Below are 26767 nucleotides of genomic sequence, written 5' to 3'. Positions count from 1 at the left end.
GGCATTTACTACTGAATCGATGCGGGTGGAGGGAATCTTCGTGTATTAAATGTGTATAGGAGACCTCAGATAAACAGAGAAAACACCTCCTTCCACGCAGTTCTCAGAGGACGTGCACAACTTACAGCAGCTCCAGCTCAAACATTCTAAGATTTCTCTTCCACAGTCTGAAGAGTTAACGGAAATTGGTTCCTGGTTTGTTTTTGGCCTTGGTTTTTTAGGAGTTTGAGTTGTGTTTGTTTGTTTTCTTTACAAGCACAGGTGAAAGAAGACTGGGAGGGAAAGGGTGTTTTTGAGGATAAGAGGCTAGTTTTTCCTGGCCTGGATCGTGCACTCGCTACGCAAGGATTTCCTGAGAAGTTGTCACTTTGTTTGAGCACTAACTGCCTGTTTTCCCAAGGAAGGTTAAAGGAGCAGAAAGAACTCCTGAGACTCGGTTAGGCAGCACACTCTTAGCCTCTGTTCATGTTTCCCCAGGTCTTTGGAAGTAGACAGTCCCTGAACTAAGGTAGGAGGATGGAGACAGAGCTTGGATGATGGGGCTGAAGGCGTGATGTTGGGGTCTGAGGAGCTCAGGGCAGCCAGGAGGCCCGAATCTCTGTGCGGTTTTCTCAGACCTGGGTAGGAGACTTCCAAACTGCTAGAAAATTTTCAGTCTGATCTTTTTTCTTAATTCACCTATCTCAGGAGGTGTACTTTTCTCCTGTAGGGAAAGAGAAGTAATACTTTAACCCATTTGAATTCTAGACACTCCAGATTCTTAAAAAAGTCATGTTTGCTTTGAATAGACCGTAAAGTACAGGCACCTAGAGGTCATGTCTGCTTATGGAGAGCCCTGTGCCCAGTGTCTGCACTCTGTAAGCTCTCAGAAAACGTGTTGAATGAATTTGAAAGTCAGAGCTTTAGAATTGGGGAGAATCTTGGGAGTTATATATAGTAACTTTTGTTTTAACAAAGGGAAAACTGAAGCTCAGGGTTGTCTTGCCCAAATTCAGAGAGTTCGTGATGGTAATAAGACTAGAAGTCAAGTTCTTTTATGAAAGACTCTGCTGTGTGACAGAAGTAATCATGTTAAAGTAAACTTAAGACCCTCAATTTGCTTTTAAAATAATCACTATGCCATATGTGGTTGTGTACGTGTATAGGCATGTGTGTGTTCATATATGTGTATATAGTTAGATGTTTTTTTCCATGAGTATGTTATGCCCATTTTATTGATGATATAAGTGGAGAGATTGGATTTGAAAATGCACTTTATGGAAAACCTCTGAGTTCTTTCTGTGCTGTCAACTTCTCTTTTTTCCAGTCTGCCCTGCACTCTTCTTTGGTCAACTTAAGTCTGTCTCTTTCCTAAATGGATTGAATGGGAAGCAGAGGGTGGGCAATGTCCAAACGGGCCAATAGGAAATGTCTCTTAGTGAAACAGAGCTTGCACTAATCTCATTTCATTGGTATCTTAATAACTGTAAAACAGAGTAAATGGCTTTTCTCCAGAGTCATGTCAGATTTTCTTTGGAATCACTGCCTGCCTCTCTCAGGTAAGCGTAGTACAATTAGTTTTGTGTTATTTACACATAACAGTTCTGAGTTTTTATATGATTGGATTTATGATGTATTTGTAAACCAGTGTTACTTACTAAACTGCATATTCAGTATGGCCTTATGACACACTTAAAATGATTTAAATATTCATACTTAGTCTTAAGACTTAGAGCTTTAATGGGTGAAAGTGGTCTTTCTAAAGGATTACAAAGATTTAAAACTTGAATATGAAAACAGTAAAAATGAAATTGAAAGATGACAAGGAAAATTCATTCAGAAATAAAGGCAGAGAATTTTATTAATAAATAAGGGGCTCATGCAGATCAATAAAAGAAAAAAATAAGACCTCAGTAAACATAAACAAGGCAGAAAACTGAATTTACAGCTTTATAAAGAGGAATTACAAATGAGCATAGCAAAACCTTTGATACACTTTATAAACAAAGACGTGAACGCCTTAATAGCGCTGAGATAAGATTTTCTGCTTATCAAATTTGTAAGAGTATATTCGGTGCTGGTGGAGCTGCAGACAAGCTTCCCCTCTCCCGGCAGGAGTGCAGTTCAGTGCAGCGGTTTTCTAGAAAAGTTGAGCCAGGTCAGAGCCATAAAATAGTCTTTCTGCTTCCCCTGCAGTTCTCTTATGTTTAGAAGTTCATCCCAAATTGATAGAAATGAGGGCAGATTGATGCATAAAGGTGTTCAGCGCAGCTTTATTTATAAGAGGGTAAATTTGGAAACAGATGATCCACGATTTGGAAATGTTTAAGAAACCTGTTCTGTACACTTATACTAATCTAGTTATGTAGCCAGTTGTGAATTTTGTTTTATGAATATATGTAAAGACATGGGGAATGTCTTAACTGGGGAAGAAGCCGGGTATAACAGTTATGTACAGTATTACATCAACCAGATATAATATATAGGAAATATCTGTAAGAGGGACCAAAATGTTAACGGCAGTGAATTCTGGGTAGTGTGAGAAGTGAATGTTTAATATTGTTTTATGGTATTCTGTCCTCTCAACCCCCTAGGTAAAAAACCCTCAAACAGTAAACGATTATTATGAAAAACCAAGTTGGTGTTGTTTAAACTCACTTTTTAGGTTACATGGAACAATTAGTAGCCATTGGGCAGGAAGAAGCAGTTTAAAGGGCTCCCATTTTCTCTGACCTCAGTAGGCCTCATCCCTGTCTGTAGTTCTTAAGGTGATAGTTTTGAGAAGGCGTTTAGTCTTCCATCCCCGTGGAAGCCTTTGAGAAAGGGTTGTATCAAGGATGTTAGATGAGACGAAAAGGGATTTGATCATAATCTTGCCTTTTTCTTACACCTTTGTAGTAGAGGATTATGGAACCGGGTAATATTAGCTTAATATTGTTAGATTGTCGGCCAGACTCAGCTTTTCATTCAAACGGTATCACCATGATCCCTTCTCTGTCCAAGCAATAAGTAAAATTAATTTTGTCATTGTGTTTTTATGTCTCGTAAATTCTGAAAGTTCTTTAAAATTATAAAATCCTCTGTTTTTGCTACATTGATTTAATAGAGAGCCTTGAAAAGTTGGCTTTTTTTCCCTTAAGAACCAGAATTTTGCTGGTATTTGTATTTTTCAGCATTTTTCACATCTTTGCTATAAATGTATATTTACATGTTGATGATCTTTAAAGTTGGCTAAAATGAAAATCTTCTCACGATGGGTACTGTGGTTACACGTAATGTTTATTGTTTATACTCCTCTGTATGTTCCAAAGGTATAATAAATATCAGAAAAGTTTTAAATGAAGATACTTTATTGCTCCTTATGCATAAACACAATGTACTGTGGCAAAAGGTAAATTTTGCATTTAAGTATATTCGTATGGATTGGATTTCTGGGCTCATGATTCAGAGCCACGAACCAGAGGGCGAGGAAGAAGCCGGGGCAGGGAGTCCTGTGGGTGTTTTCTGGGATCAAGGTCATAGTGACGTGGTACTTAGCGGACCTGACTTGGGAAACATAAAAGAACATCAAGAGCTTGTGAATTTAAAACAGGGTTTAAAGTTAGGGGTTAGACATGTTTAAATGTTAACTGGTTCTGGAGCACCTTGTAGCCTTGGAGAGAAGTAGAACCGAGATTACACGTCACGAAGGCTCTGGCATGTGTGATAGGTTACTATGCCGTGCACTTAACACCTGCGGCTGTGGCGCGCATGGCCCACGTGCAGGCTGTGCTGAATCAGGGGCACGGGTGTTGGGGTGTGAATTCAGAGAAGGTGGCGCCGGTGTAGACTGTGGGATCAGGAAAGCCTTGGTGGAGGCGGCAAGATGTGAGGGGCCTGAAACGGCGGGCGGAACTGGCGCGGAGCCGGATGGGGGCACAGAGGCTCGTGCGAGGGGACCGGCCTCAGAACAGGCCGTGTGGCTGGGAGGAGAGGAGGAGAACAAGCGCGCAGGCAGGCGGGCAGAGAATACAGGAAACTCGATAAAGTAGCCGCTGTTTCACTCTTCTTGTATATTTAATCTTGGACTGCAAACGCAGACGTTTGCATTAGAACATTTGGAAAACACAGGAAAAAAGGAAGCAAATTAAAATCACTTGCAGTCTTGTAGGTGGAACTGGTCTGGGAGCTCTAAGCAGGACAGAGGGCAGGGTAAGGATGGGAATGTGGATAGGAGGGCCAGTCACAGTCTTTAGGCTTGAGATGAGGATTTGGACCCAGGTTAGCACCGTGTAGAAGACGACGGCGTGGATCTAAGGAACGGCTGGGAATCGGAAGGTCTTGGTGACTTGGGGGATGCTGTGCAAAGGGAAGAGCCGGTGCTCACAGGGGGCCTCTGCGTGCAGAGCCTGTGGTGGGTGCTCCACAGGAGGCCACTAGGCAGATGACTTCCTTTTCCAAAGTAGGAACATTGCCGGACGTGGGAAACAGAGAGGACTCTGGCTTCTGAGGGAAGGTGATGAAGTCGGACTGAAGCCCCTCGCTGTCCGAGTGTCGGGCCTGGGAGATGCAGCGTGAGGGGCTGAGAGCTACTGCTTCGTTGCAGAGCGGCTAGAGAGGGGAACAGGTAGTCAGGAATAGAGCCTTGCGTAACATGTGGGGTTATGGGGAGATCCGGGGAGAAAGGGGACTTGGAAGTAGACAGAGATGGTGCCGGAGGAGGGGTGTTATGCTGAGGGACTGAGAATGAAGTCAGACATAGTGGTTGGTTTTATTGCGGGGACGGAGCAGGGCCCCAGGGAGCAGTGCGGAGCGACAGTTAGTGCCCCTCCATGCTGCTCGTTGACCCGGGAGCGGGAAGACGGCAGCGCGGGGCTCTGTGTCTGGCACACAGGCTTAGGGGTCTAGGTGGACCTCGGGTTCTGGGCTGAGGAGCTACAGGTGAGGTCGGTGGAGGAGGAGAACGGGGACCCCGTGAAGGAAGCGGGGGCGTGCGGGCGTCTGGGAAGCAGCCCGGCTGCAGGTGTTTCTCCGGGTGGGGAGCGGCTGGGGCTGGAGTGGACCAAGGCGGACGCAGCGAGTGCTCGGCGGAATTTTATAGCCTTTTAAGCACATTCGTTAGGAATAACAGAGTCGGTATGACCTTTATGGGTCAGTTACTGCACTTATCCTCACAGTTCGCCACTCGTGATGGTGAAAAGAAAGCTCTGCTTTATTTGAATAAAGATCATTCAGCTAAGACTGGGGAAGGCTTTACTTGATACTAGTTCATACGAAGAAGCCCTGGTTCAGAAAAGTGCACTGGGGACACTAGTATTTTGTGGTTGCTAAAAAATGTGAATTCAGTTGTGAGACATACTAACAAACGTATGTTCAGTGTGCAGCGAAAGGACTTCGGTTCACCAAATACGTGAGGATGCTTTGTGACGGGAACAACGCCCAGGGGTGCGGATAAATGAGGATACAGTTCCCCCCCTCGGGTGAGGGCACAGTCCAGAAGGGGAATGTCACATACGCGGAGCTGAAGCGGGTGCAGGGTGTGGGAGCAGTACCAGGAGGGGCGATCACGACAGTTAACCTGCACCTGGTAGGCCTCTGGAGCACCTGCACACGCGCACGTGCACACGGCAGGCAGGCAGGGCTCCAGCGCTGTGAAAGGACTGTTTGCTTGGTGGTTCTCAGTGACCTTCTGTCTTTTCCCGTCAGGGTGTTGATACAAGCTGGAGCTCTTTGTTGGAGTCTTCCAGAGCTCTCCAGGGAGAGGTAGGGAAGGGAGCTTGTGCCAGCAGAAGTTGGGAAGCACAGACATCACCTGCCTTCTTCTGAGCCGGTATTGATGCAGGCTGAGGCCTCTGTTGTAATGTGCTGGGTAGGTCGCGGGGACAGGTCACGAGTCTGATGGAGAGCCTGGCCAGGGTCCTCATTTAAATCTGGAGGACTAAAGAGATCAAAGCCTTTCCATTCTGTATCTCAATCCACAGATATTTCTTGACTGCCTACCCATGTGCCTGGTACTGTACTAGGTCCTGTCGAAGGTACCAGAGTGGAGGACGTGGTTCTCACCTAAGGCTCCAGTCAGTAGAATGGTAGCTCGCAAGCAAGACGGGACAAGGAGAGCTTGTGGGGCTGCAGCCAGGAGTGTCTGGCGGAGAGACCTGGAGAAGGAGGGCGCCCCCGGGGCACAGAGGGAAGCCCTTCCTCGAGAGGGACGCGGGTGGAGGTGTGGCCTCTGCTTGGGACAGAGGTGCACATTCAGAGGGGCAGCTTGCTGTGGGAGTGCAGGGGCCGTGGGCGCTGAGCCGAGGCTAGGGGCGGGGCACAGAGGCAGGGAGAGCAGCTCAGGTGAGGGGCCGCAGGTCAGAGCGCAGGTGTGGCAGCAGCTGGGAGCAGGACCAGGGCTGAGGCACACACAGATCAGGAAAGCCCGAGACACCGTCTGGAAACTTCCAGATCTCAGCCATAAGGTGTTGAGACATCCAGGCTTTCTTAGCTGAGACCGTAGACATGTAGTTTAGGAAGATTACTTTTTTTAAAAAAGAAAAGCACTTTCCCCCAGTTATAAAATTAATGCTCTTGAAAATTTGGAAAATACAGAAAAGTATAAAAATTAAAATTAAAATGTCCCCATAATCCTGTCACCACTAGGTAACTGTCATTAACATTTTGGTGTGGAAAGAGCATTCTTAATTATGCTGATACAGATTCATTGAATGAGCTGGTTTGCGCGTTCAGTCATTTAACCCAAACGTTCGCCGATGAAGAATCTGGTTCTCAGAGGTTTTCCGAGTTGCTCTTAGCTGGAGTTTGGAGGCCCTGTGTCCATTCCAGGCCTCCCTTCTTCCCGATGTGATGTTCTTTCCACAGCAACTTCCTGTGCCCTGTTGAGACCCGGGCCAGGATCCAGGCCAGCAGGGTACAGGACTAGAGTTACTGCAGTCAGTGAAATAAAAATAATACCTAACTGATGGGTGGCCAGTCTTTGGGATAAAGCCATATCTAGATTATGGGTTTTCCTTCATTTTAAATAAAGATCATATAATGATTCATTAGAGTAACATGTATTACCGCGTAATTAAATCTCACCTCCAGAGGCTGCGGGATGTAAATGTTTTTGTGAAAGTCTCTAAGAAAAATAACATCTTCTGATCCAGTATCCTGAAATGTGACACTGACTTACTAAATTAAAGAGAGAGAAGATAATGATTTTTAAGGTGATTTTATAAAATTAGTGTGTTCTTGTTAGTATTCACAGAGTAGTATGGAATGCAAAATAATTTCTAGGAATATTTGTGAAATGGATGAGAGTAGCTATAGAATGTTAGATTTTTGGCCGGCTGAATAATGGCAGTTAACAAGGAAAAAACATGCTCTTTGTCAACACTTTAAAAAAATTAACTTGAGACAAAGTTCAGAAGTCTTAGCCATAATTCACAGTTTATAATAAGTTATCTAGAAAAAAATTGACTTAGAGGATTATCTTAGGATTAACACCTTTATTTTTCTTAAATGTTTCTTTTGTCTTTGAGACGCTAAAGTTTATTTTTTAGTAATTACGTTTGGTAGTAACCGCCCTTAGAGAAGCAGTCTAGAGCAGTGGGAAAATACAGCTTGGAGCCGGGTCTGGGTTTCCAGTTACTAGCTGTCATTTCTGTGAGTGTGCACCCCGCCACCGGGTCACGGGGACTAGGGGTGGACGCGGAGCCCTTGGCACAGTTCCTGGCACATAGGAGGCAGGCAATAAATGGTAGCTGGTCGGTTGTTGTAGTGAAACCTGTTGTACCACGTGAGCCGTTGCATCTGGAGTCTCCACTTCATCGCTCAGCAAGCATAAGAATTGTTCCTTTTATGCTTGCCTTATTTTCTGTGTGTTTGATACTTACGTTTTCCCCTGAGCTTACGCACCACTGTATTTTTACCTTTTATTTTATCCATTTCATAATTAGTATTTGTTATCCATTAATTATTAAGGAGTTCCTTAAATATGATTTTGATACTATTGTATGTAAACATTTTTAAAAAATGACACAGGTGGAAGATGGAGTGGTGTACTAGTTCTTTTTCCTATCATTTTTGTTATAGAACGAAATAATCCTCCATTCAATCTCTGGAGTGTGGACATGAGTATTTTTCAATTTACTTGGTGACAAGGCAAAAAAAGTGACGATTATAAAACTCACGATAGGAGTAAAAGTTTTTATTATAACAAGCAAATAGCTAGAAGCTCATCTGTTTTTCCCACTAATACCCTTAGGCTAATTTCGTTCAGTGAAAGGGAGAAAGTAGATGAAGCAAAATTGTCATGCTGTCACAGTGTATTTTAATCATGAAGTGAGCGAGTAGGTAAGCAGAGGTGGAGCCTCCTGATGCAAGCTTGCTTTCTGGTTCCTGCCAGGTGTCCCCTGAGGACAGAAGCGCCCTGTGGGCTATGCTCACCTTCCATGGCGGGGGCTGCCAGCTGACTCTCGACAAGAAGTGCACGCACCTGGTTGTTCCAGAACCAAAGGGGGTAAGTGTCCCATGTACGTTCTCCTTTTGAATGTCATTTAAGTATTCCCGGTAATCAGATATCTTCTTTGAACTTCGTTTAAATTAACTGGATTCCGTTTTACAAAAGCTGATAACATTAGTTTATATTATTTATACACAGCTTCATTCCACAAAGGATGTGAGAGGATTATAAATTTTGTTTTGAGCCAGATGTGACTTTTAAAGACAAAGAAATTTGGGTTTATTTCATGTTGAAAATAGGATAGTTTTTTGAATCTCTAAGAGTTTCCTTTCACGTCCACTGAAACTTCAGTTCATTTTTGTGAAAATACATATTAGTCCTCTTCACAGTTTTTTTAAAAGGCTTGTACTGAGGGTAATTATAAGCATGCATTTGGTGAAGTTCTCAGTGTACTGTCCTTCTTAGTAATCTGGAATATTTAAAACTGCGTTTGTCTCCTTAAGCACGGGACTCTTCTCTCTAAGCACTGGAGGGCCGTAGGGCTCTGGGGGTCCCAGGTGGGGTCCCAGGTCGCCAGCATCAGCCTCCCGGGACTTGTTAGAACCGCAGTCTGTCCAGCCCGCCCCAGACCTAGTAAATCAGAACCTGCCAGGGAAGGGGGAGCCCGGGGAGCCTGAGGCACATGAAGTTTGAGAACGACCGTTGTGTGGAAATCAAGCTTTTTTCCTTCCATGAACATTTATAAATTTGAGAATTAAGTCTATTTATAGTAGGGAAAGCCTTTTGACTAGCTAACGTTTCCACGTGTCAGTCATTAGCTCCTTTTTTTGTTGCCTTCAGTCTGAGTGAGCGCTGTGTATGTTTCGCCCGAGTGCCACTGACTCACAGGAGGGGTGGGAGGCGTGTGGCCGGGCCTGGGCGCAGGGGTGTGGAAGGCTGACGCCCCCCCCTGCCAAGAGTGTCCCTTTCTAGGGCATCTGGAGCAGAGGTGGCCCATAAATGCATGCCGTTCATCATGTTCATTTCCCGACAAGAAAATAACCTGTTAGCCCATGAGTTTGCTTGTAACTTAGTAAGCTGTACAGTCCAAGGGGAGACTCTGAACATTTGAGGTGAGTCTTAAAATCTACTTGAGTAAAAAATTATATTTTACATAACAATTTAAGAGATAAGTAGTATGCTTTGGTTAAATAGTGTAGGGTTTCTTTTTATATCAGTATTCATCTATGGCTAAAAATAAGTCATTTGATTTTAGGTAGCTAGTTTAAGGGGAATGAAGTCTTTATAACTTTTAAAACTATGAGTGAATACTTCTGAAGAGTCAAATTATAATTTGAGGCAGCATATGAATAGAGTGGATTTGGCAAACAGACTAGCTGACTACACACACACAATAAATGGCATTTTAAAACAAGTTCTTTGTTTTGCATTTTTGGATAAATTTATGGAGAGAATATATAAATGGCATGATGAAACTATCCTTTGTATTCTTGAATTTTTAAAATGTTTTAAATTGAGAAGAATGAAGGAGTTTCATAACAATCAATAGAAAACCCAAGTAGGTTGATTAGCCTTTGGAGGAGGGAGCTGGTTTCTGGGTGTAAGTCCTTCACCCCTGCTGAAGGGTGAAGGTGGGGCTGGGGAGAGACCCTGGGATCCTCCAGCCCGGCCGCCTGCCGACAGCAGGAGTGGATTTAGTGTGGGGCCCCAATTATGTGTTTTCTGGAGAATTGCTGGTATCCGAGGCTTTAGAGCAGGTGGGTCAGGTGGGTCAGACTCTGTCGGTTAACCGAGCCATGTTTCCAAACTTGTTTATTTTAAAGCCCTTTTATCATGTAACTCTCGTTTAAGATTCCCTGCTCATCTCCCTTTCCCTCGGGTGTTCCTTTCTTTCCGCCCTCTACCCCGCAGGAGCGCCCTCTGCCTGCCTGTCAGCGCCCCTGCCCAGTGTCCCCAGCTCACTGCTCCCACCAGACCCTGCCGTCCAGCGAGGCCTCCCTGCCCTGTGCCCACGGGACTTCGCGCTGGGTTTCTGTTGTATTCCTGTTGTGCATGTTTAACTTCTGTTCAGAACTAAGTCAGAAGCCTCGCTAGCAGAGAATTGTTGCGGCCTTTGTGTCTTAGGTAGAATGAGCTCGATAAACACTCGCCCACCTGACTGAGGAGCGTCCCCACGCTCCCAGGACTGCCCATGGCCCTGAAGGTGACCCGATCAGTGACACTTTGCACAGAGCAGCAGTCAGTGACAACCAGATTGGACGGCAGGCCGCCTGGCGTTCCTGAGAGTCTCTCGTAGGATTCCTAGCTGTGCGTAGCATTACCTGAAGTTGCCTTCGTAAAAGCGAATTCGGCAGACTTGAAGCCGACCTAAGACCATTGACACATGGTTCGTTGTGTCGCGTGTTCTCTGTCTAAAAGGGGTGTGAGCTTCTCCTCTGGGTAAAGTGGCAACAACAGGAGCTGTGTCCCTCTCCTAAAGTTCTTGCTTCGAGTGCGTACTTCTAGGAAATCTGATAAAACTTGCGGTTTTGTTTCCGTGTGTGTTTGTGCTTCGCCCGCAGGAGAAATATGAATGTGCTTTAAAGAGAGCAAGCATTCAAATCGTGACGCCCGACTGGGTCCTGGATTGCATATCTGAGAAGACTAAGAAGGACGAAGCCCTTTACCATCCTCGTCTCGTCGTTTATGAGGAGGAAGAGGAGGAGGAGAATGAGGAACCGGAGTCCCCGGAGGAGGCCAGCGCGGAGGAGAGGTTCAGCCCCGCCAGCTCTCAGGACGGCTCCCCCTCGGGTGGCCAGCAGCTCTCACCCAAGTCGAACGCTGAAAAATCCAAAGGGGAATTGATGTTTGACGATTCTTCAGATTCGTCACCTGAAAAACAAGAGAGAAATTTAAACTGGACGCCTGCGGAGGTCCCGCAGTTAGCGGCAGCGAAGCGCAGGCTGCCTCCTGGCCAGGAGCCCGGGTTAATTAACTTGTGTGCCAACGTGCCGCCCGTCCCAGGGAACGTCCTGCCCCCCGAGGTCCGCGGTAATTTAATGGCTTCAGGACAAAGCCTCCAGAGTTCCGAAAGGTCAGAGATGATAGCCGCTTGGAGTCCAGCTCTGCGGACCTTGCGAAATATCACTAATAATGCTGACATTCAGCAGATCAACCGGCCGGCCAACGTAGCACACGTAAGTCACTCTTTAAAAAACAAAAGATTTAAATACTGGATTTTACAGCCTTTTCAAATATTTATTTTATTGTTTTCTGCTTCTTCAGGACAAGTAACTTACAAGCAGTATTTATTTGCCTGAGAGCACGTCCCACGGTCTTTATCTGTGTATACGTACACGTGTACGTATTTCAGTGTCATAAATGCCATGTGCGAGAGGGTGACGGCAGGCACGTAGTTGGAGGCCTGACTGCTGAGCTGGCACCAGGACGCCAGTGGCGGGCGCCGCCCCCGGAAACGGCTTCCACGCCTGCTCGGTTTCATTAGCGGTGGCAGCAAAGAGGAGCCTGCAGGCTGCCAGCTGTTCCTTGTTTGCTTATACCGAGCTCCACGGTAGACAAGTAGCGTAACATAAATTAATTCACTCGTTGACGGAGCCTTAATCTTAATTTACAGTTTTGTGATTGGAGCCTGTTGGTACGGGATGGACCTTGAAAGTTGTCGTAAATGTTTTTCACGTGAAGACGGAGAGGAAGTCGTCCGGGTGGTGTGGGCCCGTCTGCGTATCTGGGGCCCCGGAGGCAAGATGGTGAATGAGACAGACGGTGTTCAGAAGGCAGTAATAAGGGGTCGTGTACTATGAGGGCCGCTGGGGGAGGAGGCCCCTTAAATTAAGCGAAGACTCAACTGCAGGCGGCCCTGGGCAGAGCTGAGGGCAGAGTTGTGGGTGAAGGGGCAGCGGCTGTGAAGACCCTGGAGTAGGCGTGACCTTGCCGTGTTCCAAGGCAGCGGTCTCCAGCCTTTCTGGCACCAGGGACCGGTTTTTCCGCGGGCGGACGGGGGTGGGGAGGGATGGTGCAGGCAGTGACCCAGGCGACGGCGGGCAGTGGGCAGCGGCAGGTGAAGCTTCGCCGCCCACCCGCCACTCACCTCCTGCTGTGCGGCCTGGTTCCTGACCGGGGGGTGGGGGACCCCTGTTCTAAGGGAGGAAAGTCACTGAGACTTGAACTTAGGTGAGTGGGTGGAGGTTGACACGTAGGGTCTTGTCTTCCATGTAAGGAGCCACTGGGGGGATCTCGTCGGGGTGGGCAAGTAGCTACTTCTTATTACGAGTCGCAGCACCACAATCACGTCTGATGGCGGGGAGGTTTTTAAGAGTCTTTATTGGTTAAAGATGCATGAAAAGCACTCTTCCTCCCCTCCCTCGCCTTCAGCAGTGACCAGTTGATCGTGCCTGCTCCTCGAGACGCCGGAGGGGTGGCATCCCGAGAAAGGCGGGCAGGGTGTGTGGGGAGAGACGGGGCTCAGGGGCTTCGGGGACAAGGTTCCGACAGTCGACACGAGATTCTGGGAAGACGTGTTAACGCAGCCGGTTAGGAGCCAGTGTAAGTTGACCCCAGCTTGGGCCGTCAGCCAGCGTGAGCACAGTGGGGCCTGGCCCAGGCAGGGAGGGGGCCGCGGAGAGCAGCCCCGCGGCGACGGGTACCTGGCAGCCCGGAAGGGAAAGCAGTTTTGGGGGTGCGGTGGCTTTGGTGATAAAGGCGGAGAGTGAGGTCACGCACCAGTCACTGACGGGCCGCGTTCTGCTCAACATGTTTAGTTTGGCCCAGATAATTTAAATTTGATTTGTTTGCCCAAATCGTGAGATTCTCCGTGACGACGGGGTTTCCGGGCTGTCTTGAGAAGTGGATGGTGTCGTAGAACGGAGCTGGCATCTGAAGTCTGAACGGTGCCTGTCCCTCATGGCCGAGCAGCAGCTGTGCCCTGTGGACTGGGGCTCCATCTGTGTGCTAACTTCCCGAACTCCATCCCGTCATGCTTTGTGTTAATCCCTCTGGTCCTGGAGGTGAGTTTGAGTCTGAAAGGGGATTGGCAGCGAGAGGCTGAGGGAACGAGGACGAGGTCCCTGAGATGAGGTGGTCAGAGAATGGCAGGGCCAGGCCTCGCCCGATGGTGTCACCAAGGCTCAGGGAGAAGGTGGAGCCCAGGAAAGAGTGGGCGCATCTGTGGGCGCCTGGGCCCGCGTGTCAGCACCCAGCTCCGCAGGGGCCTCGCGGAGAGCGAGGAGGTGGTCGGAAGACGGAGCACGCGGGGTGGGCGGGATGCGGATGCCAGGCCAGAGGCAGAGCGCGGAGGGGAGATCAGAAATTGGGGGCATGGGGAGGCTGGAGGGCCAGCCGGTCTGGAGAGGCGACCTGGGCTGTTCAGGGGGCCTGCCCTGCTGGCAGGCGGAGACCCACGTGGGCGCTGGGAGGATGGAGGAGCCGGTGTGCAAAGCCTCTTCCCCCGTCCTCAGCTGAGGAACGAGGAGCGGGAACAGGACGGAAGTGCGGAGCTGTCCGTTCACTGGAGGGTAGAAAGCACTGCTGGTCAGTGACTGGGCATGTCTTCTGGATTCCGCATTTTTCAAATACAGTGGATGTTGACTTAAATCCCAAGTTCCCTCCATTTGGATGTAGAGGTAAACTCATCTCATTGGAAATGGAAATGCTGACTACACCCGGAGGCGGGGTGGGCTGGGCGTATCTCTGCCTTTGCGTCGTCCTGCAGGTCGGACCTCCGCAGAAGACGGACCTGATCTACTCAGCCGCGTGCAGAGGCGGGACCAGTTCTAGCGAGGGAATGGTTTTGATCACTAATGAGAACGCTTGCGCAGAGGTCTGAGGGTTCTTCAGCAGTGTCAGAACACTAGGCCATTTTGCTGCTAGATGTGGAGAAAATGAACCTTTGAAATGTTAGAAATAAAAGATTTGGTTTAAAATTAGATCAGGGGGTTGAGGAAACATAGCAACCATCAAACACCTGTTTTTTTTTTGTTTTTTTTGGGTTTTTTTTTTGTTTTTTTGCGGTACGCGGGCCTCTCACTGTTGTGGCCTCTCCCGTTGCGGAGCACAGGCTCCGGACGCACAGGCTCAGCGGCCATGGCTCACGGGCGCAGCCACTCCGCGGCATGTGGGATCCTCCCGGACCGGGGCATGAACCCGTGTCCCCTGCATTGGCAGGCGGACTCTCAACCACTGCGCCACCAGGGAAGTCCCAAACTCCTGTTTAAATTGCAACTTTCTGGTGGTTAGGAGCGTGTGGTGTGTATCGTGCTGTTCTATGAAAATGTTGTGGCTCTCAGTATTAAGTAGTTTAAGTGAGGACTGTGGCAACTATGAGGGAAAAATTCACAGTTGACGTTCACTAAAAATGGTAGTTGGCAGTGTGGCGAATCTTGTGCCCAAGCAGTTAAGAGTTTTTCTTTGATTCTTCAGGACTAACATAGGTTCTCGGCCAGAGGCAGGTCAGAGGGTTGAACAAGCCATGTGATGAGTGTGCAAGGTGTTCTAAGGGGCACCTCACACCCCCTGGCCTGCCGGGCTGCCCGCTCCCCAGCCAGGCTGGCCAGGTGCATGCACGGCTTTCCAGGCCATTGTCCACCTCTCAGCCTCTGAGAGGTGGCTGGGCTCTTGCCAGTGTCTCTGTCTGCTCTGAGTTGCCCTCCTGTTGCGTCTTGGCCTCCCCCAGCCCCTTCAGAACATGGTCGCCCACGGAAGGGGCCTCCAGCTGAGTCCTGGCCCCGGGTGTTCCTGCCGGCCCACCTGACGCCACCAGGAGCTCCCCTGGCCTGGGGAGCGGCAGTCAGGTCAGCCCTGTTCGTGATGGCAGACAGGCAGGCTGTATCAAATCTACCCTAGGCTTTTACTTCTGGGGGTGAAAGAGTAACATAGGTACAAAAGTTTAAATTTTAAGGGTACCACAGGCTGTAAAGTGATGGTAACTCCCTCCCACCCCTGACCCCATGACCCCTCTGCCAGACCAGTGTCCTTTGTGTGGGCTCGTGGCCCATCTGCAGATATCCAGGCAGGGTCCCCTCCCCACTCCTGCCTCTTTTTTTTTTTTTTTGCGGTACGCGGGCCTCTCAGTCGTGGCCTCTCCCATTGCGGAGCACAGGCTCCGGACGCGCAGGCTCAGCGGCCATGGCTCACGGGCCCAGCTGCTCCGCGGCATGTGGGATCCTCCCGGACCGGGGCACGAACCCGCGTCCCCTGCATCGGCAGGCGGACTTCCACCAGGGAAGCCCCTGCCTGCTTTTTTATGGAAATGTTAGCGTCCCAAATGCTGTTCTGTATACTTGTGCAGGGTATGTGGTGGGGTTCATTTCTCCCTCCACTTCACTGGGTATTTTTTAACACTTGGTAGAGAAGAATTAGTTATCCTGTTGATTACAAACGTGTTGAAAACTTTTCTTCCTGCTCAGAGCTCAACTTGAGGAGTTTTCAAAGTACCCAAAGAGTCTCCTTATAGAGATGTCTTACCTATAGGCTGACTTCAAAGACAGATATACTCAAACACTTGAGTTTAACTTATTTCAATTTTAATTTATTTCACCACTAAATCCAAAGTCTGTTGCTCTTGCAAATTATATAACCTTTATGTTTTGGAGTCTGTTTTAAGTGAAAGAGATATGTCAAAAACATATTTGAGATTTTTGTATAGGTTTGGTTTATGTGAAAGTTGCATTTCTGGAGTTTTATTTAAATGACAAGGATGTTTTTAATAGGGATAAATTGTATTGATTGACTTTTGGTAAAATCTGTTTGTTACTGGCTTCCTTGACTATGAGAAGTTGGCTTCCAATTTTTCTTACTTGAGCATGTTGGGAAAATTCATTGTATGACACGTTTCTTTTGTTACATCCAGCGCTGCGCAGGGTAGTAAAATGACATGGCGATCTGACGCTCAGCGAGCTGGTGTCTCCTGGTCCCGGTCCGGCCCCTTCCCGCCTTGCAGCTTGTTCGGCCCTCAGGCCGACTCCTGTCCCTGGGAGGGAGGGTGAGCTCAACCCCAGCTGGCTGGCGGCGGGGTTCTCTAGCTTGAGGTGTTCTGTTCCACGTGTGGAGCTCCCGTCACCTCTGAGGAAGGCGAGTGTACCAGCTGTGCTGAGGGCCTCTCGGCTGGGGGAAGGTCGACCACGCAAGCAAAACTAGTGCTGGTGTCTCTTCCGTCCCTCGTTCGTGTGACAGAGCAGGACGACCGCAGACGGGAGGGGCCGGCGGCTGCTCTCCAGGGTCGCCTGTGTCCCGTGCCTTCACAGGTCTTTGCGTCCTCCTCTGCCGGACCCCTTGCTCCTATGGGAAGCGGCAGCTGTGGGAAGGAGGCTTGGGTCAGGCTGTCCGGCTGCCGGTGCCTTCGTGGCCGGGCAGGAGGGGGCCCCGGAGGGACAAGGCCGCGCCCTGGGGCCGGCGAGGTCATTGTGGCCGAACACCCGTCCCTCTGCTCTAGAGCACGTTGGCCACTTGAGCTTGTGTCGGTCAGCTTTCACTCACATTAGCTTGTTCCACTTCACTGAGGTTAGTTTCACATTTTGGGGAAAATGTCTCACGATATGAACTTACCTGCTTCACGGAGGCTGGTGATGCTTAGCGCACAGGAGACAACGGCAGCTGTGCTTGCACCGTCCGGCCAGCGAACGTCTGGCTGACAGCGTGTAGGGTGTGCCGTCGCCCTCCTGATGAGGCCCGGGGAGCACATGTCAGCAGCTGCTGATGACCACCTCGCCTGATTTCTGTTTCCAGATCTTACAGTCCCTCGCAGCTCCGACAAAGACCTTAGAGCCACAGGTGAACCACAGCCAGCAGAGCCATGCGAATGCAGCGCTGCTCAGCCAGGCGAAAGTGACCCCGGAGTCACATGTGTCACCACCGGCCCCGCCGTCCGTCCTGCACCTGCCGCCCCAGCAGGCCCTGCAGCTCCAGCAGCAGCCTTACCCGCCGCCGCCGCATCCGTTTCGGCCACCGCCGCAGGCCCACCAGCCTCAGTTACCCCCGCAGCAGCAGGCGCTGCAGCACCAGCTCGCACACTTGCAGCAGCTCCAGCGCCTGCACCAGCAGCAGCAGATGCAAACGCAGGCGCCCCCGGCCCCGCCGTGCCAGCCGCAGCGCCAGCTGTTCGGACACGACCCAGCAGTAGAGAGTTAGTAATGTGGCTTCTTCCTTCTTTTTCTCCCAAAAGTCCTGTACTTACTTGGAGAGTGTTTGCAGGTAGGGTAAGGATTCATGCCAAAACAACTCTTAGAAAACGGGGAACGGGGGTCTCATTACCTAACAAAGGATATAGTTAGGAGGATGGAACAGTTAGATTTCTTTGGTACTTTGGGACGCCGTACCCTGAAGTGAGCAGTGGCGTCCATAGACCATCAGGCTGCCGCAGGGACCAGCTGGGGATGCTCAGTGCCCAGGCAGGAGCCGTTGGTTTCGTGTTCTCAGTCACTTAACGTAGACAGGTGAGCAACTATGTTCGCAGCAGTGTGCCAGAGGTCCTCACCGTACTGGTGGATACGTGATGGTCGAGCGTGACTCGCTTCACGCATTCATACTGAACTCTGCAAGATGAGCTTGTTCATGTTTTGTGCACACATTCATGCGTTTGGGACTTTAATGCGTGTGATTCTATTCTAGTTCCAGAAGAAGGCTTCTTACTGGGATGTGTGTTTGCAGTTGCGGATTATCCAGAGCAGATGTCTGACAAGCAGCTGCTGGCCACGTGGAAAAGGGTAAGGTTACTGAGATGCAGGTACAGATACGTATACCTACACACGCACATATAATACCTGAAGGTGTTATGGGCATTTTTATTAACACCCCCGGGACCTTGGGCAGATCCGCTGTTTGGGCTTCAGTTTTCCAAACTGTAAGTGGAAAAGGTTGGACTTTCTCATTCTTAAGATTATTTTCAGTCCTGAAATTCTGAGTGGCACGGATGACGTGTATATAACCGGGGGAGTGGGAAGAAGATCGGGTTTTGGTGCTCTCGGGTCGGGACCCTGGACTTGTACGTAGCTGTGTCATCTCTGTTCTCCAAAGGCGAGTGGCTGGAAGGGACCGCAGAGCCCTCTAGCCCAGGTGTGGAGCTGAGTCCGTTGATTGATTCATTGGTTTGCACAGTGGCCTTTAAAGAAAAGGAGAAGTAAACGCTTTCTCTTGCAGTGCCACAAATCAAACTGAGCCCGATTTTCTTTAAAAGCATGAGTTTGTGTGCTTCAGATGCATCTGCAGTGGCTTCCCTGCAAGCACTGTTGGTGTTTAAGCCCCCGCCATGTGCCAGGCAGTGTCAGACCTAGGGAACGCTGGTGACTGAACAGGAGCGAGGAAACCGGGAGACGGGTGGAGGAGCGGCCGCACGCTCAGGTGACGGTGAGCAGCACGTTGGGTGCTGGAGAGCCTGGAGAAAGGTGCTAGCCGGGCGGGTGCTTGTCAAGCAGAGGACCCTGTCTGCGAGGCCGAGTAAGCGTTCAGGGGAGGGAGGGGTCCCGGTGGAGAGAGTGGCGTCGGCAGGGCCGCGGGGCTGCGGAAGGGGCGCGGCAGTGGGAGAGCACGCCCCTGGGGGCGGGCTTAGGGTTGGGGTCCGGGAGTCACGGAGGGCCGGAGACTAAGACCCGACTTACCTGGCGCGTTGTAGGAACCGGAGTTTGCTCCCCATCGTCTTGAGAGCGTGTGGAGCGTGGGCAGGTGCGCGTGTGGCCGTGAGATGTTGGGCACGGAAGGCCGGGGAGGTGGCTGGGCTGGGGCTTGGTTGGGAAGCGCTGAGCACCCGAAGGAGGGCAGCCGCCAGGGCCAGGGGAGGAGACGCCTGTCTGAGAGTTACAGCGGCAGACGTTTTGTTTTTAATTATGGAAGTGTAGGGGGTAATGATATTTAGAAAGTATCCTGAAGAAAAAAGTAGAACAAAATTCAGAGATACGAAGAGGTTTGCTTTCGGTTTGGGGGGTTTTGTTTTTGTTTGTCAGTTAAAAGGTTAGTCCGAGAGGTCCAAAATTAAATCCTGGAAGTTTGGGAACAGAGGAAATGAAGGCAAGAAAGTTGAAAGAAGGTCGCTTATAACTGAAGGGCGTTTCTGCAGATTGAAAGGAGAGAAGAGGGCGCTGTTCGGGCTGCCGTGAAGGTGCAACGTGTGAGGGATGCCTGGGCTCAGGGCTTGAGGATGCGTACCAGCGGGACCTGGGTGGGCGTCTGGCTCTCAGAGGCAGCCCGTGATTCCCAGCCCGGGATGCCGTATCCAGTCCGTCAGTCAAATGGGACTGTGGGATGAAGATATTTTCAGACTCCCCCAGTCAGAAACTGTGCCTGCCGTGTGCCGTGCCACCCAAGAGGAGGGTGTGGCCAAGGGTGGGGCTTGACCCAGAGATGGAAAGGGATTCCGAGGGTGAGGGTGCAGGGCAGTCCAGACAGGCGTGAGAGCTGGTGGAGAGGGACCAGCCAGCACCGGAGCGGGGGGCGGCGTCCGGGAGGGACGGCACGGGGTGGAGGAGACAGGTCGCTGGAGGGGCTGGACCGTGTTAAGCGGAGGTGACACTGCGTTCGTCTTCTGTTGCTGTGTGATGACTCCCCCGAGACTCAGTGACTTGAAACAACAGACACTTACTACCCCGTGGTTCCTGTGTGGGCTGGAAGTCCTGAAGTGGCTCGGTGGGTGGCTAGAGCCCTGGCCCCCAGGAGGCTGCATCTGAGGGCTCTGCTGGGCTGCAGGGACCGCTTAGAATGCCGCCCCCCATGGCTCTTGGGGGGCCCCACCCCCCCGCCCCGGGCATCTCCAGGGAGCGCGTCCGCTCAGCATGGCGCCGACTCCCCCCGTGGCTTTGCTGAGGCCGCATGCCATCGCCCGGCGCGCTCTGTTGGTCTGGCCCACGCTCCAGGCCGAGTCCAGCCCTGGCCCCTGGAGGGAGGAGAGTCAGGTGACACGCTTTTGAGCCAGCACGTTGCATTTCTTTGAAGAGTCTGGGCAAGAAATAGTGAAAGGTACATGGAAAGCTAAGAAAAAGACAGACGAGAAGGAGGGGAATGAGGCATTTGTTAACACCAGGGAAAGCAAAAGTTGGTAGCAGAAAGGAACTTCGTCCCGGTGTGCCCTGATAGACCAGGTAGGTGGTGAGCTGTACTGTATTAAATCCCAAAGGCTGATTGAAATAGGGACTGTGATAGAACCAGATTAGGAAGGCGCACGTGCGTGTGTGTGTGTGTGTGTGTGTGTTTTAGTTTCTGGGGGGAAGGTGGCCTCCACAGTAGGAGGTTGTAGATAACATCTAAAGCTAAAAAAGAAATTGCATAGAATGTATTAGTTAGAATATATTAATAATTACCAGAAGGAGTTAAAGAGCTGGATGTGGCAGCCTTAGGGGAGTGGAAAGTGAGTGGGGTACTAGCAAACTGCTGGTTTTGTCCTGGGCCTTATTAAACTATGTTTATGCGTCACCTTAATCAACGTAAAAATCAAATTTTAAAAGTAGTAAATGGAGAGGAGTGGGTCAGGATGGCAGAGGAGAGCGACGTGGAGCTCCGCCCACTTCCACAGGTGCGTCAGAAATACGTGCACATGTGGAAACGGCTCTCACACAATATCTACTGAACGCTGGCAGAAGACCTCGGACTTCTGAAGGGGCAAGAAAATCTCCACGTAACCAGGTAGGACAAAAGAAAAAAGAAAAAAAGAGAGAGAAAGGAATCAGGATGGGACCTGTGCCCTTGGGACGGAGCTGTGAAAGAGGAAAGGTTCCTGCACCCTGGGAGGCCCCTCCCTGTCAGGGAGATCAGCGGGGACAGAAAGGGAGCTTCCGAACATACAAAGAAGAACTTAACACCAATCCTTCTCAGACTCTTCCAAAAGACTGAAGAGGAGGGAACACTCCCAAAGACCTTCTGTGAAGCCACCATCACCCTGACACCAAAGCCAGACAAAGACGCTACCAACAAAGAAAATTACAGGCCAGTATCTTTGATGAACATAGATGGATGCAGGAATGCTCAACAAAGTATTAGCAAACCTAATCCAACAAAACATAGATGATAAGACCACGACCAAGTGGGAATCAGCCCACGTTCATGAGGATGGTTCAGCAGACACAGATCAATCAGTGTGATACAGCACATCAACAAAAGAAAAGACAAAAACCACATGATCATCTCAATAGATGCAGAAAAAGCATTTGACGAAATTCAACACCCATTCATGATAACTCTTACCAAAGTGGGTATAGAGGAACCAAAATATAATAAAAGCTATTTATGACAAACGCACAGCCAATACAATACTGAACAGTGAAAAGCTGAAAGCCCTCCTGCTAAAATCTGGAACAAGACAAAGATGCCCACTTCACCTCTTCTATTCAACATAGTTTTGGAAGTCCTAACCACAGCAATCAGACAAGAAATAAAAAGGTATCCGAATTGATCGGGAAGAGGTAAAATTGTCATTATATTCATATAACATGGATACATACAGGAAACCCTTAAGACTACACACAAAAATGAATTCAGCAAGGTAGGAGGAGGATACAACATACAGAAATCGGTTGCATTTCTTTATACTAATAATGAAGTATCAAAATGGGAGTGTGAAAAAAACAATTCCTTTTAAAATCATACTCCCCAAAATAAAATACTTAGGAATAAAGCTGGCCAAGGAGGTGAAAGACGTCCAGGCTGAGAACTATAAAACATTAATAAAGGAAACTGAAGATGACTGAAAGAAATGGAAAGCTAGCCCATGCTCTTGGATGGGAAGAACTAATATTGTTAAAATGGCCATACTACCCAAAGCAATCTACAGGTTTAATGCCACCCCTATCAAATTACCCATGACATTTTCCACAAGTAGAACCAGTAATCCTAAAATTTATATGGAACCATAAAAGACCCAGAATTGCCAAAGCAATCCTGAAGAAAAAGAACAAAGCAGGAGCCATGACCCTCCCAGACTTCGGACAATACTACAAAGCTACAGTAATCAAAACAGTGCGTGGTACTGGCACAAAAACAGACATATGGATCAGTGGATCAATGGGCACAATAGAGTGCCCAGAAATAAACCCACACACCTACAGTCAGTTAATCTTCAACAAAGGAGGCAAGAATATACAATGGAGAAGAGACAGGCTCTTCAGCAAGTGGTGTTGGGAAAGCTGGACAGCTGCATGTAAATCAGTGAAGTTAGAACACACCCTCACACCTACACAAAAATAAACTCAAAATGGCTTAAAGACTTAAACGTGTAAGACATGACACCGTAAAACTCCTAGAAGAGAACACAGGGAAAGCATTCTCTGACTTAAGTTATACCAATGTTTTCTTAGGTCGGTCTCCCAAGGCCGTAGAAATAAAAGCAAAAACAAACAAATGGGACCTGATCAAACTTACAAGCTTTTGCACAGCAAAGGAGACCATAAACAAAATGAAAAGGCAACCTACTGACTGGGAGAAAACCTTTGCAAATGATGCAAGTGCCAAGGGCTTAATTTCCAAAATACACAAACAGCCTCACACAACTCAGCCACAAAAAAACAACCCAATCGAAGAGGACCCGAAACAGACATTTCTCTAAAGTAGACGTAGAGATGGCCAATATGCCCACGAAAGGATGCTCAGTATCACGAATTATTAGAGAAATGCAAATCAGAACTACCATGGGGTACCACCTCACACAGGTCAGAATGGCCATCATTAAAAATAACAAATAACAAATGCTGGAGAGGGTGTGGAGTAAAGGGAACCCTCCTACACTGCTGGTGGGAATGTAAGTTGGTGCAGCCGCTATGGAGAACAGCATGGAGGTTCCTCAAAAAGCTAAAACTAGAACTACTGTGTGATCCAGCAGTCCCACTGCTGGGCATAAACCTAGACAAAGCTATAATTCAAAAAGACACACCCCTGTGTTCATAGCAGCACTATTCACAATAGCCAAGACGTGGAAGCAACCTAAATGTCCGTCGACAGATGAATGGATAAGGAAGGCGTGGCACACATCTGCAACGGAACATCACTCATCCATAAGAAGGAATGAAATGATGCCATTTGCAGCAACATGGATGGACCTAGAGATGATCATACCGAGTGAAGTAAGCCAGACAGAGAAAGACAGATACCATATGATATCACTTAGATGTGGAATCTAAAATGCTACACAAACGAATCTATCTACAAAACAGAAGCAGACTCATGAACACGGAGAACAGACTTGTGGTCGCCCAGAAGCAGCGGGTTGTGGGGCGGATGGAGTGGGAGGGAGTGTGAGGTCAGCAGGTGTAAGCGAGAGCGCAGAGAATGGACAGGCAGCAGGGTCCTGCTGTAGCGCACAGGGAGCTGCGTTCAACATCCTGTGATGAACCGTAACGGAAAAGAATATTTTAAGAAAAGGACTTGTATATGTGTACGTGTAACTGAATCACTGTGCTGTGTACCTGAAACTAACACCACATTGTAAATCAACTAGACTCCAGTTTAAAAAACATTTTTTTAATAAAAAATTTTAAAAAGTTGTAAATGAAATGGAATTGTTTCGTGAGGCAGGTCTTTTTAACATATAAAGTTCTCGCTCTTTCGGTATACAGCGTTTTAAGTTTTGACCAGTTCCCCTTAGTGCCACACAACTATGTAACCACTGCCGTCGAGGTACGGGACAGTCCCCTCACCCCAAAAAACTGAATCTGTTTTTAAAAATAATTTTCTGGTGTTCACAGACTTCATTTTGACCTTTTTTTGGTTTTGTTTTTTTCCCCCTTTTAGAATAACGTTTCTTAAAAGCAGTGATTCTAGCCCCGGGGGACGATTGGCAATGTCTGAGACATTTTTCACTGTCGCAGCTGGGGGAGTGATATTGGCGTCTCAGGGGGAGAGGCCAGGGGTGCTGCCGGCCCCCTGAGATGCTCAGGATCCACCCCCGCAGCTCAGTCAGCTGGTGTAAAACGTCCGTAGTGCCCAGTTGAGAAACCCTGTTTTAGAAAGAGCATTGCACTTTTCCTTTGGAAGTTCAGATGGAATGGTGTTAACGTTCATTTTTATTGTACAGTGCAGGGTGGAAAAGTCCGTAGATATAGCTGATAACATCTTTTCTACTTTTGGGGAACTAGACGATGAAAATGTATAATGGATTCTTTTAGTAGCCGTCTTATTTGAAATTACAATTCCCTCTTCCCCTGAGCGCTGGAGGTTGACTGTGACTCTGGGTCTTGTGCGTGTCTAGATAATCCAGGCGCACGGAGGTGCTGTGGACCCCACGTTCTCGAGCCGCTGCACACACCTGCTCTGTGAGAGTCAAGTGAGCGGGCTGTTCGCACAGGTGAGTGGGGGCTCAGCTGCGATGGAACCGAGTCTGTCCCTTTCTCTGGACAGTGTTAGCGTTCTAAGTGACTCTAGTGATGATCATGTTTGGAAAGGACTTTTTTCTACCTCTAAAAATAGAAAATTGCTTCTTACTAATTCTCCTCGATCTTTGGTGGGTTAGATAGATACCTCTGTGGCCACCAGGCCTTTCTGTCTGTGAGGAATGGAGAAGGGGACATCCCAGGTGGTGCTAGGGGAGGGTAGACGGCCTTCCGCTCCAGTCCAGGGCCACACTGAATGAAGAGCGGCCGGAAGCAGGATTTCTTAACTGTTGGGGGATTCGTATGCAGGCCTGACCTGGTCAGTCCTCCAAGCTTCTGTCCTGCAGAGCAGACGCTTCCTCCTCAGTATTACCTGCTCTCCCCTGAAAGTTCATTTCTTCTCTTTTCTTAAAAATGTTATTTGTAGACAGACGCGTGTCAGTGTGTGTGACACACGGCCTCTAAGGAACCCCTGTTAGAGTAGGTAGTGGTACTTGTGGGGAGGTGCTCGGTGCTTACTTTTAGGTGAGCAGTTGCGTTCTTTCGTGACTTGTGTGCGGGGCCCTTTGTGTTCTCATGGGGCGGTTTTAATTTTGATGATCAGAAATGTCGTCTCCTTCCGTGACTGAAGTTATTTCCAGGTTGTCAGACGTGTAGCTCTTCCCCCCCGGTTGGCTCTTGTTCTTGGGTGGCCGGTAGTGTTTTCGGGGTGTGTTAAAGTTAACCTGCGGCACCGTTGCAGTTCATGGCTTCAGTAAACTGAGTGCTGAGCTCGTGAGATTCCTTTATTTATAGGACTCCCGTTAAAGGTGGCCTTGTTAGCTGTCCAGCCTTATAGTCTGTGTTTAGCCTGCAGTGAAAGCCCCCGAGACCAGCCCGTGCTCTTGCCTTTGCAGGCGGTGAAGGAGAGGAAGAGGTGTGTCACGGCGCACTGGCTGAACGCGGTGCTGAAGAAGAAGCGGCTCGTGCCGCCCCATCGGGCCCTGCACTTCCCCGTGGCCTTCCCGCCCGGGGGGAGGCCGTGCTCCCAGCACGTAAGGCTCACCCCTCCTCCTCTGCTGGGGGGGTCGTCTGCTCCCGTGTCCTCCGTGGGCTGCGAACGGCCCGCTGGCCGGTGCCGAGCGCGATAGGCATCTTACGTCCTTCTGTTCTGTAACAGTCGCGGCTTCTGCACGGAGTCACTGTTTCATTGACTCTCCTAAGTCTCTGACACCGTTTCATAAATTCCTGAAACAAAGCAAGCGACTCAAACCAGAAGTGGCTGCTGTTGGCCAGACGTTATCACTTGTGGGTTCTCCCACTCAGCTGAGCTCAAAACTGGGATCAGTAAGAAGAACTGACTAATCTTTACATGCTTAATACAATAGCTTCATTAAGATTATCTGAACGGTGTCGTAGTAACACAAAAATGGTTTTCCCATGCTTGGTAGGTTTCTTTTCCATCCCCTTGCTGGCTGTGTGTGTAACACTTTCACCATTAACAAAGTTCTGGTTTAGACATTCTTAGAGATGATGTCACTAGATGCCTCTCGTGATGCCAGAGAGGGAACGGAAACACACGTGTCTATAAAACAAGTAAAATGTAGAAGACAGTTCTGTTAACTGGGTTAAATTGTCGTTATATTTTGGCCTTCTTGCTCTTTTTCCGTAGATTATTTCTGTGACTGGATTTGTTGACAGCGACAGGGATGACCTGAAGTTAATGGCTTACTTGGCAGGTGCCAAGTACACGGGCTACCTCTGCCGCAGCAACACAGTTCTCATCTGTAAAGAGTAAGCACGGTTCTGAAGCCATCCTTAATCTTCAGTTTACACACACTGTAGTGGTTGTGTCAGCACTGCTGTATTAATATGTCATAGTTTCGTGACGGAAATTAGGGTGTGAAAATCAAAGTCTGTTAACAGGATAGCAACGATATTTATGATAATGTTAGCAGAAAAATTAAATTAGATGAATTAACGAGATGCATTTTAGCCCAGGTAACAGCAGTAAGGTAAAGGTAGGTCTAGCGATGATCTCGTGACCCATGTGTGCGCTTCCTTACCAGCCAGGGTCGGCTCTACAGAAACATCCCTGCCATTTCTA

The 26767-nt window shown here is 48.9% G+C and overlaps 1 protein-coding gene across 2 annotated transcripts in view; it reads left to right on the top strand.

The window, feature by feature from the left end:
• The window catches only part of PAXIP1 (PAX interacting protein 1), a 47445-nt gene that overhangs the window by 8332 nt on the left and 12346 nt on the right, over positions 1–26767 (top strand). Inside the window, exons 4-11 of one of the 2 annotated variants that reach the window (XM_060021183.1) lie at positions 1475–1538; positions 8351–8464; positions 10969–11583; positions 17126–17522; positions 18008–18102; positions 24561–24656; positions 25578–25715; positions 26333–26454. In XM_060021183.1, the coding sequence (XP_059877166.1) occupies positions 1475–1538; positions 8351–8464; positions 10969–11583; positions 17126–17522; positions 18008–18102; positions 24561–24656; positions 25578–25715; positions 26333–26454 (1641 nt within the window). The remainder of the gene's footprint in view (positions 1–1474; positions 1539–8350; positions 8465–10968; positions 11584–17125; positions 17523–18007; positions 18103–24560; positions 24657–25577; positions 25716–26332; positions 26455–26767) is intronic. The other variant, XM_060021184.1, reaches the window with a different exon arrangement.

This window comes from Delphinus delphis, chromosome 9 (genome assembly GCF_949987515.2).
Source record: "Delphinus delphis chromosome 9, mDelDel1.2, whole genome shotgun sequence".
NCBI lineage: Eukaryota > Metazoa > Chordata > Mammalia > Artiodactyla > Delphinidae > Delphinus > Delphinus delphis.
This window is presented reverse-complemented; position numbering and strand designations above follow the sequence as displayed.